The sequence below is a fragment of the Pogoniulus pusillus genome, chromosome 27, assembly GCF_015220805.1.
Source record: "Pogoniulus pusillus isolate bPogPus1 chromosome 27, bPogPus1.pri, whole genome shotgun sequence".
Lineage (NCBI taxonomy): Eukaryota > Metazoa > Chordata > Aves > Piciformes > Lybiidae > Pogoniulus > Pogoniulus pusillus.
In genome coordinates, this window is record NC_087290.1 from 12,077,565 (window position 1) to 12,093,292 (window position 15,728).

The 15,728-nt window shown below is 44.3% G+C and overlaps 1 protein-coding gene across 4 annotated transcripts in view; it reads left to right on the forward strand.

Moving 5' to 3' along the window:
* USP32 (ubiquitin specific peptidase 32) overlaps window positions 1-14,525 on the forward strand; it is an 83,591-nt gene extending 69,066 nt beyond the window's left edge. For all 4 annotated transcript variants that reach the window (XM_064165875.1, XM_064165876.1, XM_064165878.1 and 1 more), the window contains exons 24-34: window positions 11-162; window positions 1,269-1,380; window positions 2,770-2,981; window positions 4,766-4,950; window positions 5,861-5,947; window positions 6,771-6,891; window positions 7,817-8,008; window positions 8,875-9,166; window positions 9,553-9,986; window positions 10,570-10,662; window positions 12,094-14,525. In XM_064165875.1, coding sequence (XP_064021945.1) covers window positions 11-162; window positions 1,269-1,380; window positions 2,770-2,981; window positions 4,766-4,950; window positions 5,861-5,947; window positions 6,771-6,891; window positions 7,817-8,008; window positions 8,875-9,166; window positions 9,553-9,986; window positions 10,570-10,662; window positions 12,094-12,267 — 2,054 coding nt within the window. In that variant the 3' untranslated portion in view covers window positions 12,268-14,525. The remainder of the gene's footprint in view (window positions 1-10; window positions 163-1,268; window positions 1,381-2,769; window positions 2,982-4,765; window positions 4,951-5,860; window positions 5,948-6,770; window positions 6,892-7,816; window positions 8,009-8,874; window positions 9,167-9,552; window positions 9,987-10,569; window positions 10,663-12,093) is intronic.
* The last annotated feature ends 1,203 nt before the right edge of the window (window positions 14,526-15,728 follow it).

Genomic DNA, 15,728 nt, shown 5'->3' on the forward strand with positions numbered 1-15,728 from the left:
CCCTCTAAAGTAATCAAACTAGATGGTACCACTCCTGTTCGGTACGGCCTGAGGCTGAACATGGATGAAAAGTACACAGGCCTGAAAAAACAGTTAAGTGAGCTCTGTGGGCTAAAACCAGAACAGATTCTACTTGCAGAGGTGCACAGCTCCAACATCAAGGTAAGAAGGAAGAAAAAAAATACATAATTGGTGCACCACACTCTGGCATTTTTGTTTGTTATATGTCTACAGCAGCATGCTGCTTCATTCTCCTTGACCCTAAGCTTTGGTTACAGTAGCTGTGAAATAATTTAACAATTAAAATGTGAAATAAGTAAAAATCTGATAAACTCAGCTTAGTTATATATCTGTATGAACTTTTCTTTTGTTCTTACCCTATATGTTGGCTTGCTTGAAACAGATTTAATATCCAAGTAGACTGAACCAAAATAATCCACTTGTAAACAAAATTAATGTAAGATGGAGAAGCTTGAACAAGTTTAATTGAGTTGATTGCTAATTATATTTGTAGGGGGGAAATGGCAAAAAATCATCTTGAGGTAATAAATCTCAGAGTGCTTTTGGTTTAAACACTGTCAAAATGTTGAAGGCATATTAATGGTTGCCTTTGGGGTTTAAAATTCGTGTTTGCTGTCACTGAATAAGCTCAAACCTGCCCTAACTAGGGGCACTTAGAGAGCCAGCAATCACTCCCCAAGATCTTAACTGCAGAGACCTGCAGAAGGGGTCATAGAATTATCTTAGTATCATGGAATGCTTTAGGTTAGAAGTGATCTTAAAGATTATCTGCTTCCACCCCTCCTGCCATGGCAAGGACACCTCCCACTAGCCCAGGTTGCTCAAGGCCTCATTTAGTGTGGCCTTAGAAACCTCTAGGGAGGGGGCATCCATGACGTTCCTCAACAGCCCATTCCAGTGTCTCACCGTCCTCACTGTAAGGAATTTCTTCCTAATACCCAGTCTAAATACTCCCTCTTCCAGATTCAACCTGTTCCCTCTTATTCTGTCACTACAAGCCTTTGTATAAAATCCCTCCCCAGGCTCTCCTGTAGCCCCATTAAGGTACTGGAAGGTCTCTAAGGTCTCCCTGGAGCCTTCTTTTCTGCAGGCTCCATTTTACCTTCTAGGGAGGTGTAAGGAAAGCAGGTAGGAGGGGAGAGATGAGCTGACAGAGATGCTGTTTTTGAAAGATTATAACCTGCTTGTGTCCCAGAGCAAAGCACACCCCTGGCCAACTAACTGCCCTTTTGTTTTCTTTCCTGAAGAACTTCCCTCAGGACAACCAGAAAGTTCGGTTATCAGTGAGTGGATTTTTGTGCGCATTTGAGATACCCATTCCAGGATCTCCTACATCAGCATCGAGTCCTGTGCAGACAGGTAAGGGAAAAGATCTTTCTGTTCCTGTTCACTTAATATGTGCAGTGCTTGGGTACTGGAGAAAGTCAGGAGTAAGTTTAGGAGGGACATCTAAATGCTTGAGCGTGTCCAGAGAAGGGCGACGAGGCTGGGGAGAGGCCTTGAGCACAGCCCTACGAGGAGAGGCTGAGGGAGCTGGGATTGGTTAGCCTGGAGAAGAGGAGGCTCAGGGGTGACCTTATTGCTGTCTACAACTACCTGAGGGGTGGTTGTGGCCAGGAGGAGGTTGCTCTCTTCTCTCAGGTGGCCAGCACCAGAACGAGAGGACACAGCCTCAAGCTACGCCAGGGGAGATTTAGGCTCGAGGTGAGGAGAAAGTTCTTCACTGAGAGAGTCATTGGACACTGGAATGGGCTGCCTGGGGAGGTGGTGGACACTGGAATGGGCTGCCCCTGGAGCTGTTCAAGGCAAGATTGGACGTGGCACTTGGTGCCATGGTCTAGCCTTGAGCTCTGAGGTAAAGGGTTGGACTTGATGATCTGTGAGGTCTCTTCCAATCCTAATAATACTGTGTGATACTGTGATACTGTAAGCAGAGAGTATTAAAGAAAAGGGAGAATAAGTTGAAGCTTTATTCAGGCAAGCCATGGACAGTAACTACTGATCAGGCTCAGTATCTGCTGATGATCTGGAATCCTTTCAGGGTCATGCCCAGGGCAGCAGTCTGAAGAACACTTTATACTTAAAGACACAAGAAACACCCAAAATATTTCCTTCCCTGTGGCTCTAAGGCAGGACATGTAAAAGTTTGGAGGCATGGGTTTGGTTTTACTGTTTGTGCTTTCATGAATGGGTTGTAAACACCTGCTTTTTTTTTCTTTTGCATGTTTTGACTTTGCAAAGTTGTAGAATCATAGAATCAACCAGGTTGGAAGAGACCTCCAAGATCATCCAGTCCAACCTATCACCCTGCCCCATCCAATCAACTAGACCATGGCACTAAGTGCCTCATCCAGTCTTTTCTTGAAGACCCCCAGGGACGGTGCCTCCACCACCTCCCTGGGCAGCCCATTGCAATGCCAATCACTCTCTCTGTGAAGAACTTCTTCCTAACATCCAGCCTATACCTACCCTGGCACAACTTGAGACTGTGTCCCCTTGTTCTATTGCTGGTTAACTGGGAGAAGAGGCCACCCCCCACCTGGCTACAATGCCCTTTCAGGTAGTTGTAGACAGTAATAAGATCACCCCTGAGCCTCCTCTTCTCCAGGCTAAACAAAAGGTCAGAAGTTGGTCCTAGGGAAAGCAGAAGAGGTTTCATGAAGTGCATCAAAGAGAATGGAAAGGATTCAATTGCCCTGATCAGGTCTGGTTGCTGCAGGTACTGAAAGTGTTACTGTCTATCTGCAGATGTCTCAACTGGGCCATCAGCTAACGGAACACCCAACGTAATGATGAATGGGGATCTTCCTAAGCCAAGCCTAATTCCAAACGGGATGCCAAACACTGTAGTGCCATGCGGGACCGAGCGGAACCACAGCAGCTGGACTCCCAACGGCCACCTGCCCTCGCTCTCCGACAGCCCCTGCACAGGCTACATCATTGCAGTCCACAGGAAAATGGTAAGCAGAGTCTGCAGCTTTTGCAAACTGTTCACAGAACACACTTGGAGAGGATTTGTTATTAATATATATCCCTGTGATAAATTAATCTTTCTTAAGAAGAGGGAGCAGGAATACATCTCCCTCTAAAGTGAGCACCCAGATCTACAGCAACACAACTCTCGTCAGTTTAAGTCATGATGTCTGATGCTGCTGGTGCTTTCCTTCCCTTGGCACTGGCAAGCTTCCCAGCTCTGTAATGCTGAGATGCATACTTGGACATATACTAACTCCCTGATTAAATGTCCCAGGTTCTTTGAGCAGGGAAAAAAAAATCCAATTAGAGGAGCTGCTAGAAATACTTTTTTTATCACTGTGTGGAAAAGCCTTTTTGTTCTTTCTGGAAGCAGAGTCAGGATCAGTAGTACATTGCTGGGTTACTCTGTTAGCATAAACTGCTCCTTGTAAGAGCATCTGTGGTTAAGCTGAACTCTAAATGTCAAAGCTGGGTGACTGAACACCTCAAATAGCCGCACGTTGTGGGCTAGGGCCAGGCGCCAGCCTGTTGATATTTAGAGCCTGATGGATGTGGGCCAGGAGGCCATCTAAATTCCCTCCTTACTCTGTGTTTGTTTGAGGCTTTTTTTAACCTCTGTTCTCTCAGGCAGCGGTCACTAACCCCTGTTACCACTCTTACTTTCACTCAGCTCTTTTGGAATCCTGTAGCTGAACTTTTGAGCCGTTCCAAGCTGTTATACAGTAAAAGGTGTCTGGAAGCTATGCCAGGAATCCACACTCTTCATAGCCAAAATCCTTCACAGTGGAAAAGGGATACTGATATTAAACCTTTAAATGGTGGTAGCTGCTTGTTCTGTACCTCAGTGTCTTTAAATTGTCAAAATGAGAGATGTAGCATGAAGATTCTTTTGTCTGCTCAGAATGAGCTATGTGCAAGTCTGCAGTGCCTCTTCTGGAATTGAAGGTTTTCTTTCTCTAGCAAGCATGAGCTTGCCTAGGGTAGAGAGGGCATTTGGGGACAGGGATGAGCGTCATGAAGTGCATTTTTCTACATTACAGTGTGGTGGGGAAATGAAGAAATCATAGAGTTGTTTCACTTGGGAAAAACCTCTAAGATCATTGAGCCCAGCCATTGACTCAACACCACCATGACCACTAAACCATGTCCTGAAGTGTCATGTCCACAGGTTTCTCAAACACCTCCAAGGATGGGGACTCCACCACCTCCCTGGGCAGCCTGTTCCAAGGCCTGACTGCTCTTGCAGCAAACAAATTCTTCCTAATATCCAACCTAAACCTCCCCTGGCACAATTTGAGGCCATTTTCTCTTGTTCTGTCATCTGATGCTAAAGAGATTGATCTCACTTCACTGCAACCTCCTTTGAGGGGGTTGTAGACAGCAGGATGTCACATGCAATATAATCTCTGGTACATGGTTGAAATACAGATTGATTTTGATGTGGTCTAATGTCGTAGTACCTTAAAACACCAAAAAGGTTTCAGGTCAGTGATCAAAATTTACAGTATTTAATGTTGGGGGAAAATGCTGAGAGTTCTTTTAACAGAATGAAAGTCCAGGTTGGATAAGGCCTACTGGAAGGTGTCCCTGCCCTTGGTAGGGAGCTCAGGATGATCATTGAGGTCTTTTCCAGCCCAAGCTATTCTGTGAATCTGTAGATAGTTGCCCAGGCCTGAAATGAGTCCTAAGGGCAGCATCCCAGCAGTTCTGGTGAGGTGGTTTGATGCTTGCTTTACATCTGAGTCGCTCCTTTCCTTCCCACATGCAGATGCGGACGGAGTTGTACTTCCTTTCATCTCAGAAGAATCGTCCCAGCCTCTTTGGCATGCCACTCATCGTTCCTTGCACAGTCCATACACGCAAGAAGGACCTGTATGATGCAGTGTGGATTCAGGTTTCCAGGCTGGCCAGCCCTCTCCCACCTCAGGAAGCTAGTAACCATGCACAGGACTGGTGAGTTTGGCATCTGGGTCTTCACATAACACAGTGGCTTAGCCTTGTTTACAAGATTGAAAACAATTTTCATCTTCATTGCTTTTGACTTCTCATCATGCCTCTGTTGAATGAACATTTGCTTTTTAATGGGTATCAAATGTAGTGATAGGATGAGAGGCTTGAGGAGAGGGGAGATATAAACAAGATTAGGAAGAAATTCTTGGCAGTGAGGGTGGGGAGACACACAGGTTGCCCAGGGAGAGTGTGGATGTCCCCTCCCTGCAGGTGTTCATGGCCAGGTTGCATGAAAAGACTGGATGAGGCACTTAGTGCCATGGTCTAGTTGACTGGATAGGGCTGGGTGCTAGGTTGGACTGGATGATCTTGGAGGTCTCTTCCAACCTGGTTGATTCTATGATTCTATGTAGTGGGATGTGTCCCCACCCATGGCAGGGGGTTGAAAGTAGCTGATATTTAAGATCCCTTCCAACTCAACCTATTCTATGCATCAAACTTTAGGTGTCAACAACTTGGAGAACAATTGTATGTGCTTTTTACCTCAGACTTCTGCCTGCAAGTTCCATTTAGTGGATTATTTTCGTAGGAGGACATTTAGAGTCCTGCAATTTAATATTAGTAATAATTAAAACTAAATTGCAATCCATTTCTGTGCAGTTAAACATGGTACATTTTGCAGCTGCACTGAAAGGTTGGCTTTACACAGATTAGTTGATTTGTTCTCATCCAGTGGTTTATAATTGATTCTACCTGACAGGTTTAGGCAGGGCTTGTTTTAATGGCTTCATCTAATCAAAATTACAGCTTTGAGAGGGTTTCTTGCTTTCTGTTTTTTAAGGCAAGTCCAGTGGAGGAATGGTAAGAGGTCATCTGAAAGAGTGTTCATGTTTCATGTTCTCTTCTGTTCCAGTGATGATTCCATGGGGTATCAGTATCCATTCACCCTGAGGGTAGTTCAGAAAGATGGAAATTCCTGTGCTTGGTGTCCATGGTACAGGTAAATTGTCCTTTTTAGATTGAAGGAAGTGATTCCTTCCAGTAGAAATGTAATTTATGGTAATAGGTTTGTGATAGGTTTGAGACTTCAGAGGTAATATCAAACAATGAGAATCCAGAATCTAATTTAACCAAAGCCCTCACATGGCAGACTTGCAGTGGAGTGTGGAATTTATGACTTGGGGAACTGAAAGCTTTGCTGACACAGAAGCTTTAAATTAGGAGACAGATTGTGAGACTACCAAAAACCTCTTAACCCCTTCCAGTATTCTGTGTGCATTTATGCAGGCCCTTATTTGGGTCATCTGATCCAAACTTTTAGATGTAAATCTTCTACCCTTGTTAGTTCCTTTTGCCATTTGAAGAGTAGGGACTAAAAATGGATGAGGAGAAATTCACCTTGGAAGCATAAACAGAATTTTCCCTAGACAAAGAAATGCCAATGGAAATTCCAGACACTTGCTGGAAGGTATCCAGACCATCTACTCTTAAAAAGAAAGCCTCTTAACAGCTGGATAAATAAAGTACATTAGTTACTGTGTTGTCATAAACAGCATGGTAAGGTTTTGGTGGCCTAGGTAGGATTGTTCAGCATTACAAATGATTGAGCTCCAGCAGCTGCTGCTGTTTCTAAGGTTCTGTAGTGAGCCAGCAAACTGCCATTGACCATTGCTTCTGTAAATTGCTCTTTTCCACACTCAAAGGCAAGGCCTGAAGCTCCCAGGGTGTGTATGTTACAAAAATAAGGAGCAGAACTGGAGTGTGAGGTGATATAGAACTCAGTAACTGGACAGTTTCTTACCACATCTAACTTCTGGGTTTAGATTTTGCCGTGGCTGTAAAATTGAGTGCACGGAGGACAGAGCTTGTGTTGGGAATGCCTACATTGCTGTAGACTGGGACCCAACAGCACTGCACCTGCGCTACCAGACCTCCCAGGAACGGGTAACATCTCCACACAAGGCCCTGCTTGTGTGTTCCTAGCTCTGCAGCACAGCCCACTGCACCACTTGGAAATTGTTAGATGCTTCTTTTGTCCACTTTCTGTTGAAATGAAATCGGTCAGCACTGAACAATGTTAAATGTCTTCATGTCAGGCCTCTTTATATGAGCAGAATGTGGAAGGGAAGCTATTAAGAAACCACAGCAGTGTACTTTCTGTCTGTTGTGAGTCACTTTTGATCAGGCTTTCATAATGTATTACAAAATTGGTTAATTTGATGTTTTCTAAGCACACACTAGATATATGTAACTATATATATTGTTATAAAACTATGGTTGTGAGCCACTTTGGATCAAGCTTTCATAATATATTACAAAATAGATTAATTTGATATTTTCTAAGCAGACTATGTCTATATATGTCTATATGTTTCTGGCACTGATGTTTTCTAAGCACACCAGTGCCAGAAACATATATATATAGTGCTTAGAAAACATCAAATTAACCTAATTTGTAATATATCAGGAAAGCTTGATGCAAAGTGACTCACAACCATAGTTTTTTATCTATGTATCTATCTATATATGTCACTTTGCATGTGAGTGAAGCTATTTCTTCACTGAGTCAGTAAAGCATATCTCAAGGTAAACCTCTAGCAGAGCTATTCTACAGTAGCTCTTCAAACCTACAGTTGAATCTCTGAACTTGTGCTTGGTGGATAGTCTTGCAAGCAGCACCCAAAAACGAGGACAGTGCAGTGTTTGTGGCTACCTCCTCATAACTGCAATCACGTTTCTGCTGAAAGGGTGCATCTAGTTTTATCTTTCATCCTAAATAACTAGATGGTGAAGTCTGTGTGACTGAGCAGAGCCTTCCTGCAAGCAGTTTGTATCTTGCCAAGTCAGACACAGTTTTCTCTCACTTCAGATTGTAGAAGAACATGAAAGTGTTGAGCAAAGCCGCCGAGCTCAGGCCGAGCCCATCAATCTGGACAGCTGTCTGAGAGCCTTCACCAGTGAGGAAGAACTGGGGGAGGATGAGATGTACTACTGTTCCAAGTGCAAGACCCACTGTTTGGCCACCAAAAAACTGGATCTTTGGAGACTTCCCCCTATTTTGGTATGAATCCTGTGTAGTTTTCTTCTACAGCAACAAAACCAAAGTACATTGGCTGCAAATTTTAGTTGACAGAGATCACAGAATCGCAGAATTGTTTCAGTTGGAAGAGACCTCCAAGATCATCCAGTCCATAAACCCAACGCCACCATGGCCATTAAACCACATCCCAAAGTGGAAGAAGCTCTTCAGTACAAGGGTGGTGAGACTCTGGAGTCATCGCTGCCTCCTCCCTGGGGGTGTTCAAGACCATGTTGGATAAGGCCTTGAGCAACTGAGTCTAGCTGGGAGGTGTCAACGCCCATGGTGGGGAGGTTGGAGGAGATGAGCTCTAAGATCCCTTCCAACCTAAGCTGTTCTAGGATTCTTGAAGACCATCAGGGACACTGACTGCACCATCTCCTTGGACAACCTGTTCCACTATCTCCTTCTAAATAAGATTTGCTTTTGCTTACAGTCTCAGGAGGGCCACTGACTGTGTTTGCTTCGCACACTTCAGTAATGCAGGCAAATAAACCAAACCTTAGATCCTTTTGCATCATTTCTTTGGTGTTTTGCATCAGTGTCAGCTCTTCTGACACAGAATTTACACTTGGTCTTTCTGCTAACATGATCTTTTTTGTGTACTACCTGCATTTGTAGCTTTTCAGATGTGGTAGGTGATGATCAGTGAATTGAAACAACCTTTTCCATCATCTCCCCATGAAAATATTAGTTCCAGCTTGCTCCCAGACTCCAAATTGCCCCATATAGCAATGTTACAGGTTTTTAGTACCATCTGAAATGTGTATGCTTTTTGGAAAGCTATTTTTAAACAGCAACATTCCTCTGATCTAATTCTCCTTTCACTTCTCTCTGTTTCTCCTCAGATCATTCACCTGAAAAGATTTCAATTTGTAAATGGTCGCTGGATAAAATCCCAAAAAATTGTTAAATTTCCCAGAGAAAATTTTGACCCAAGTGCCTTTTTGGTACAAAGGGATCCAAATCACTTCCAGAGAAAGCAGATGACCTTCCAGGTCGACAGCCTTCCTGAACCACGGACTCTCCAAGGGGAGCCTAGGAAAATAGATCTGCATATCACTTACACAGCAGGAGAAGGAGATTCACTGAACAGGAGTTCCTCCTCCCTTAACACTACTGTCTTGAATAACATCAAAGGTGGGTGACCATCAGGGAAAATTCCAGTCAGGGCTGGTATTTGGAGGGGAACAAATAGGATATTAGGGACCAAATGTGAATGTTTCCTTGGCCAAAGGACTGTGCTGACTCTGAAGCACTTGTTTCTGGAAAGCTTAGTGAAGCTTTAGCCTTGCAAGCCAAGTGCCAGCAGATACTGGCACTGCTTGTGTAAGTGGGCTGGAATGAGGGAGGGAAGTGCTCCTGTATGAGACACTCAAAGCTCAGCTTATGGTGATGTGTGCAAAGCAAGTTTTGGACAGTGCTCACTAGCTGCAGTGGAACAGGAGGGCTTTAGTGTTTGTTCCAGCAAAGAAAACTGCACTGTGTGTTTTGCTTCTTAGTGCTCCACATGTTTTCTGTTATAGCATCTCCATCTCTGGGGAGGAAAAGTGGAACCAGCTGTCCTTCAAGTAAAAACAGTAGCCCAAACAGTAGCCCAAGGACTTTAGGAAGAGGCAAAGGGCGTCTGCGGCTACCCCAGCTGGGTAAAAACAAACTGTCGAGTAGCAAAGAAAACCTGGACGCAAGCAAGGAGAACGGTACTGACCAGGAGCAGAGGCTGACTGCTGACCAAGGGGATGCTCTTGGCAGAGGGCAGGTTTTGGGTGGCAGCCAGGGTGAACTCTACACTGCTCAGGACAATGAGGTGACTCTAGCCAACGGATGCATCTGTGAGCAGAGTGCCTACAGCAATGGCAGCATCAACGGTCAGGTGGACAACCAGAGCGAGGACGATACTGCGGATGACCAAAGAGATGAAGTCTGTGTGAACCCTATTTACAACCTATATGCAATCTCGGTGAGTTACCTTTTGGTTTGCTCAGGAAACTCTCCTTGTAGAATCATTAAGGTTGGAAAAGGCCTCTAAGAATCATCAAGGCCAACCTTCTGCCCAACCCTGCCATGACCACTCAACTGTGTTCTGAAGTTCTTATTTTTTGAATGCCTCCAGGGATGGTGGCTCCACCTCCCTGGGCAGGCTGTTCCAATGCCTGACCACTCCTTCAGTGAAGGAATTCTTCCCAACGTCCAATCTAAACTTCCCCTGGCACAACTTGAAGTCCTTGCCTCATTCATGTGGCACTGCTTTGACTAAATGCATTCAGCATAGTTTCCATTACAGAAAGCAGGGATCTGCTGAGGAGAACAAAGCAGAGCCATTGTCAGCCAAAGTCATTTGCCATAAGTTGAGTACAGCCAAGGAGTGTCTCTGCATAATGCTTGCTCTGCTTGAGCATATGAAGTTAGTCAGCTCCAGAGCACAGATTGTTATGAGCTGTTGTCACTCACTTAAAGACTGTGAATGTGTGAATCGTTTAATCTGTGAATTCTAGGTTTTGATGTTTGATCCAGGAATTTCTTTTCTTCTTTGTTTTCTTCAGTGCCATTCAGGAATTATGGGAGGGGGTCATTATGTCACTTATGCCAAAAACCCAAACAACAAGTGGTACTGCTACAATGACAGCAGCTGCAAGGTAACGCTTTTCTTTCTCTACCAAACCATTCACCTAGGGCCAAAGAAACTGACATGTGGTGAGAGCTGTGACTTGAAATCGTGAGCATCTCATAAATTGCACTGGATAAATAGAGAAAGTGTTACTGAGGTTATCATAGAATTGCTTGGGTTGGAAAAGTCCTCTCAGATCGAGTCCAACCTTCACCCCAACACCACTGTGGCCATTAGACCACATCCCAGAATGCTGTGTCCACAGGTTTCTTGAACAGCTCCAGAGATGGGGACTCCACCACCTCCCTGGGCAACCTGTTCCCATGTCTGACCACTCTTGCAGTAAAGACATTTTTTCCTAACACCCAACCTAAACCTCCCCTGGCACAATTTGAGGTTATTTCCCCTCATGAGATGCTTTCCAAGTTAACATCTGTTCATCAGCCTGTACCATTGCTAAGGGAAGATGCTCATTTTCTACAAAGATGGCAAAACTACTAAAAATGGAAGTCCCAGAATATTTTCTCCTGATGCTGGCAGTTTTGTGTTCAATTACTGCCTAAGTTCTGACATTTGTAAGTACTCACACTTAGCACTCTAAAATTTGTCATACTTTTCAAGTAAATAATGGAGCATGTGCAATAAGAGACAGAAAATAGAATCACGGAATTGTTTTGGCTGGACAAATCCTCTAAGATTATCAAGTCCAACCTTCAATCCAAGACCACCATGGCCACTAAACCATGTCCTACAGTGCCATGTCCACACACTTCTTGAACAGCTCCAGGGATGGGGACTCTACCATCTCCCTGGGCAGCCTGTTCCAGTGCCTGACCACTTTTGCAGTAAAGAGACTTTTCCTAAAGCCTCCCCTACATGTGATACTTCTTGTCTGCAGCCAGGTACAAAAGCTGCTTTTAGGCAGCTCTGTGTGTGTGTTCAGTTTCCCCTTGTGTGATCCCTGTGCACAGCCAGGTACAAACGCTGCTTGTGGGGCAGCTCTCTGTGTGTGTGTTCAGTTTCCCCTTGTGTGATCCCTGTGCACAGGCAGGCACAAACGCTGCTTGTGGGGCAGCTCTCTGTGTGTGTGTTCAGTTTCCCCTTGTGTGATCCCTGTGCACAGGCAGGCACAAACGCTGCTTGTGGGGCAGCTCTCTGTGTGTGTGTTCAGTTTCCCCTTGTGTGATCCCTGTGCACAGGCAGGCACAAACGCTGCTTGTGGGGCAGCTCTGTGTGTGTGTGTGTTCAGTTTCCCCTTGTGTGATCCCTGTGCACAGGCAGGCACAAACGCTGCTTGTGGGGCAGCTCTGTGTGTGTGTTCAGTTTCCCCTTGTGTGATCCCTGTGCACAGGCAGGCACAAACGCTGCTTGTGGGGCAGCTCTGTGTGTTTCCAGTTCAGTGGCAGTAGTACAGTGATTCCGTGGTGCCTTTTCAGCCCATTTTTTTCTCTCCCTTCAGGAGCTGCATCCCGATGAGATCGACACCGACTCTGCCTACATTCTCTTCTACGAGCAGCAGGGGGTAGACTATGCACAATTTCTGCCAAAGATAGACGGCAAGAAGATGGCAGACACGAGCAGCATGGATGAGGATTTTGAGTCAGATTACAAGAAGTACTGTGTCTTGCAGTGAGCTGAGGCTCTTCCCTGGATGGTGTTGAGAACCTGAGGGAAAATATCCTGCCCCTGACACCTGGTGAACACGTTACTGAAACAGATAACCCAAGTGTAGTTGTTGTCCCCCCATGATCTGAAAGCACAAACAGGAAACCCCTAATTAAATAACAGTTAATATGAAGATAGTAGTTTTAATTTTGTTCTGTTATCTCACTACATGCTCTAAACATTTCTGATGTTAGACATCAGGCTGAGACTGCCATTGGCCTTTAAATCAAATGGTTTGAGAAAAGCCAACTAGGACCAAATAAGAGCTAAATTAAATAGTCCAGATAAGAGCTAAACAAAGTAGTGTAGAGTTTACCAACTGTTCTAACAACCCCCAACAGCTCTCTTTAGGTTTAAGATGATGGGGGGGGGGGAAATGTTGTAGTGTTGTCCATGGACAACATGATATTGCTACCTCCTTTTTCCTGCAGTTTTATTGCATTTTATTGGCAAAACAGGGAAAGCATGAGAATGAGAAGTGCACAAACGTGAGGAATTCTCCTGGAGAGCGAGAGACGTTTCCAGTTTTGCCGCCACTACTGTGTGTCAGTTGCTTTCTTTCCGTGTGTTGGGAGCACAACCAAATCCTAGTTTGAGAAGAGGTTAACTTCTTAACACTCGAATGGTTTATTGAGTTTGTGTTTTTCCCCACGTGTTGGCTGTGCAGATCAACATGTTTCAGGAATGGCTTTTCTGCCTGAGGAGTCGCTGTCTCGAGGAGAAGCTCCGGGTCGAAGAGAGTCAGTTGTGATTGCACTAACGGTGTCTTAAGACGTGCACATTGCACAGAAGCGTTCCCAACTTTTGGAAGGAGAGATGCTTGAGCTTTTGTTTCATGGCTGGTGTTGGTTGTTTCTTAACTTTGCACTTTGAAAACCGTGCTTTGCTTTTGTTGTTGTAAGGGCTCTGGAGTGAATGGCTGTGAATTATCCACTGTGTATTTCAAACGGGAAGCTGTGGCGGTCAGGTAGCTGTCGTAGCATTCATGGGAGAAGTTTGTTTGGTTTGATTATTTTTTTTCACCTATTCATGATTTTAAGGAGTTTGTTTTCCAAATCTGGTTGCCTTTTTGAATGTTGTTTTTTTATGTGTGTGTGGTTTTTTGTTTGGTTTGTTTTGTTTTTGCATCTACTTGGCAATTCAAGCAGAATTGCTTTCTGTGCCCTTGCAACAGGTTCTTTAAAAGTCAGCAGGCTTCTTGCATGAAGGAAAAGCTGGGCTGAGGCTTAGCAGAGCCTGACAGAAAAAGGTGGTGGTTTTTTTGAGTAAGCATTTCTTTCAGCATTTTCAGTGTTAAATGGTTTGCATATCTGAATCAAGAGAGAAGTTTCACTCTTGGCCTTTTGTTCTTCAGCTGAGTCAAAGCAGCTTTACTAATTTTGTCCTGTGTCATCTTCCAAATTCTTTAGATTTTCTATCTTCACTAACAAAGTTGATATTTAACATGGGTGATGCCTGAAACAGATCTTTGGATTCGTTTTAATGTGTTTTACAAGAATGCCAAACCTACCAGTAAGCTCCCTTTCCAGAGAGATCTCAGTTTTAACCAGTGAAGAAATTCTCTCGGCTGATCTTGTTGTCTTTACTCAGGCAAAATCCTCCCTGCCTCTGCTGGAGGTTGTGCCTCTCTGAGGCCTGCAGGTCAGCTTCCAAAATAAGTATTGTCTCACTTGTCAAGTGGTGCTCCCTATCCCAGCCAGTCTTTAAAGTGGTCTAAATCTTGAGACTGAAGAAAAGCAAACATGAATTTCTAGACTAGAAGCTTTTTCAACACCCATTTGTCTACTCCTTCCCCTGCCAACTCCATGGAAAAGTGAAAGATTTTTTTCAACTGTTTTCCTTTCAGATGTTTTATTTAAAGCAGGTAGCACAATCTACTAATGTTATTTGATCTTCTGTGTTTGTTACATGGGTTGTAATTAATTTTCTTTCTTCTTTTTTTTTTAATAATGAAATAAATTAATGAATTAGCAGTAAATTTATTAAGTTAACTATTAACTATGTTCACTTTGTAAATTATTGTACAAAACCTATTGACGATGCACTGACTTTAGAAAAGATGTTCATGTACATAAATACCTTGTAAATAAAATAGTGTTGATGTACTGCAATATGAGCTGTATTAAAAAACAAAACAAAAAAGGTATTGGTAATTGTATATGGAGTGAACCTGTTTATCTGTAACTATATTATTCAAACAAATTAAATACTGTGGATGCAGACAAAGTGTCACCTCTGGTCAGATAATTTTTAACTGGCTCTTCTGCTTTCAGGTGTCTGAAGTGTTCTCATGGAGCTGAGATGGAGCTGTCAGATTAAAACGTGTCTGTAAGCACAGGGCAGTGCTTTGCAGTGTGTCCAGCAGGGCTCTGAGTACCAAGATAACCCAGCTCCTGTAAGTCTGGGGGTTAAGTTGGTTTAGTTTTTTTCCTTTTGAGAACATTCTGTACAGATTGATTTATAGAGTAGAACAGATCCATAGAATGGATTGGGTTGGAAAGAGACCTTAAAGATCATCCAGTTCCACTCCCCTGCCACGGGCAGGGACACCTTCCACTACTCCATGTAGCCCAAGACTTCCAGGCAGGGGGCATCCACAACTGTTCCAGTGTCTCACCACCCTCACTGTAAAGAATTTCTTCCTAATCTCCAGTTCAAACCTGCCCTCCTCAAGCTTCAATCCATCCTCTCTCATCCTATCACTATCACTTGTGAAAAGTTCCTCCCCAGCTCTCCTGTAGCCCCCTGCAGGTACTGGGAGGCTGCTCTAAGATCTTCTCCAAACCATCTTTTCTCTAGGCTGAACAGCCTCAACTCTAACCCTAACCCCAGTTCTAACTCCTAACCTTAACCCTAACGACACCCTGATCCCTAGGCTTTAGGAGCTGCTGCTCAAAGCAGTACTTCTCATCCAGATCCTTGAAGCCAGACACATTCTGTTTGACTCCCTCTGTGCTGTTGTCTTGACTGAGGACAGCTCCTGGACCCTAGGTTGTCTTGCTTTGTGCTGTCTGTGGGATGCTGGAGAAGTGCTGCAGACTCTTGTTTGCTGTCTGTTTAGCTGTCACTGGACTCTCTTGGTGGGGCTGTCAAACCCTGCCTTTCCAAGAGCTGTTTGACTGTATCTTCCTCTGTCTCCACTGCCCCATTCTCTCAAGAGAACTCTGCTATACTTGGTTGCATGGGCATGGGGTCACCCCTACAGAGGCTTTCCTGCATTGCATGTTTACTTGGCCAGTCACCTGTCGGGTCAGGGCAGGGCTTCCTGACTGACCCTCACTTGGAGCCACTTATTGCCTTAGGAAAATTGTGCCATGGAAAAAGGGTGAACCTACCCTTAGAAACACAGTGTGACTGACAAGCAGACCTGTGGAGCATGTGCCATCTCCAGAGAGGATTCAGTGACAGTTACTTGAGTTGAAGGAAGAC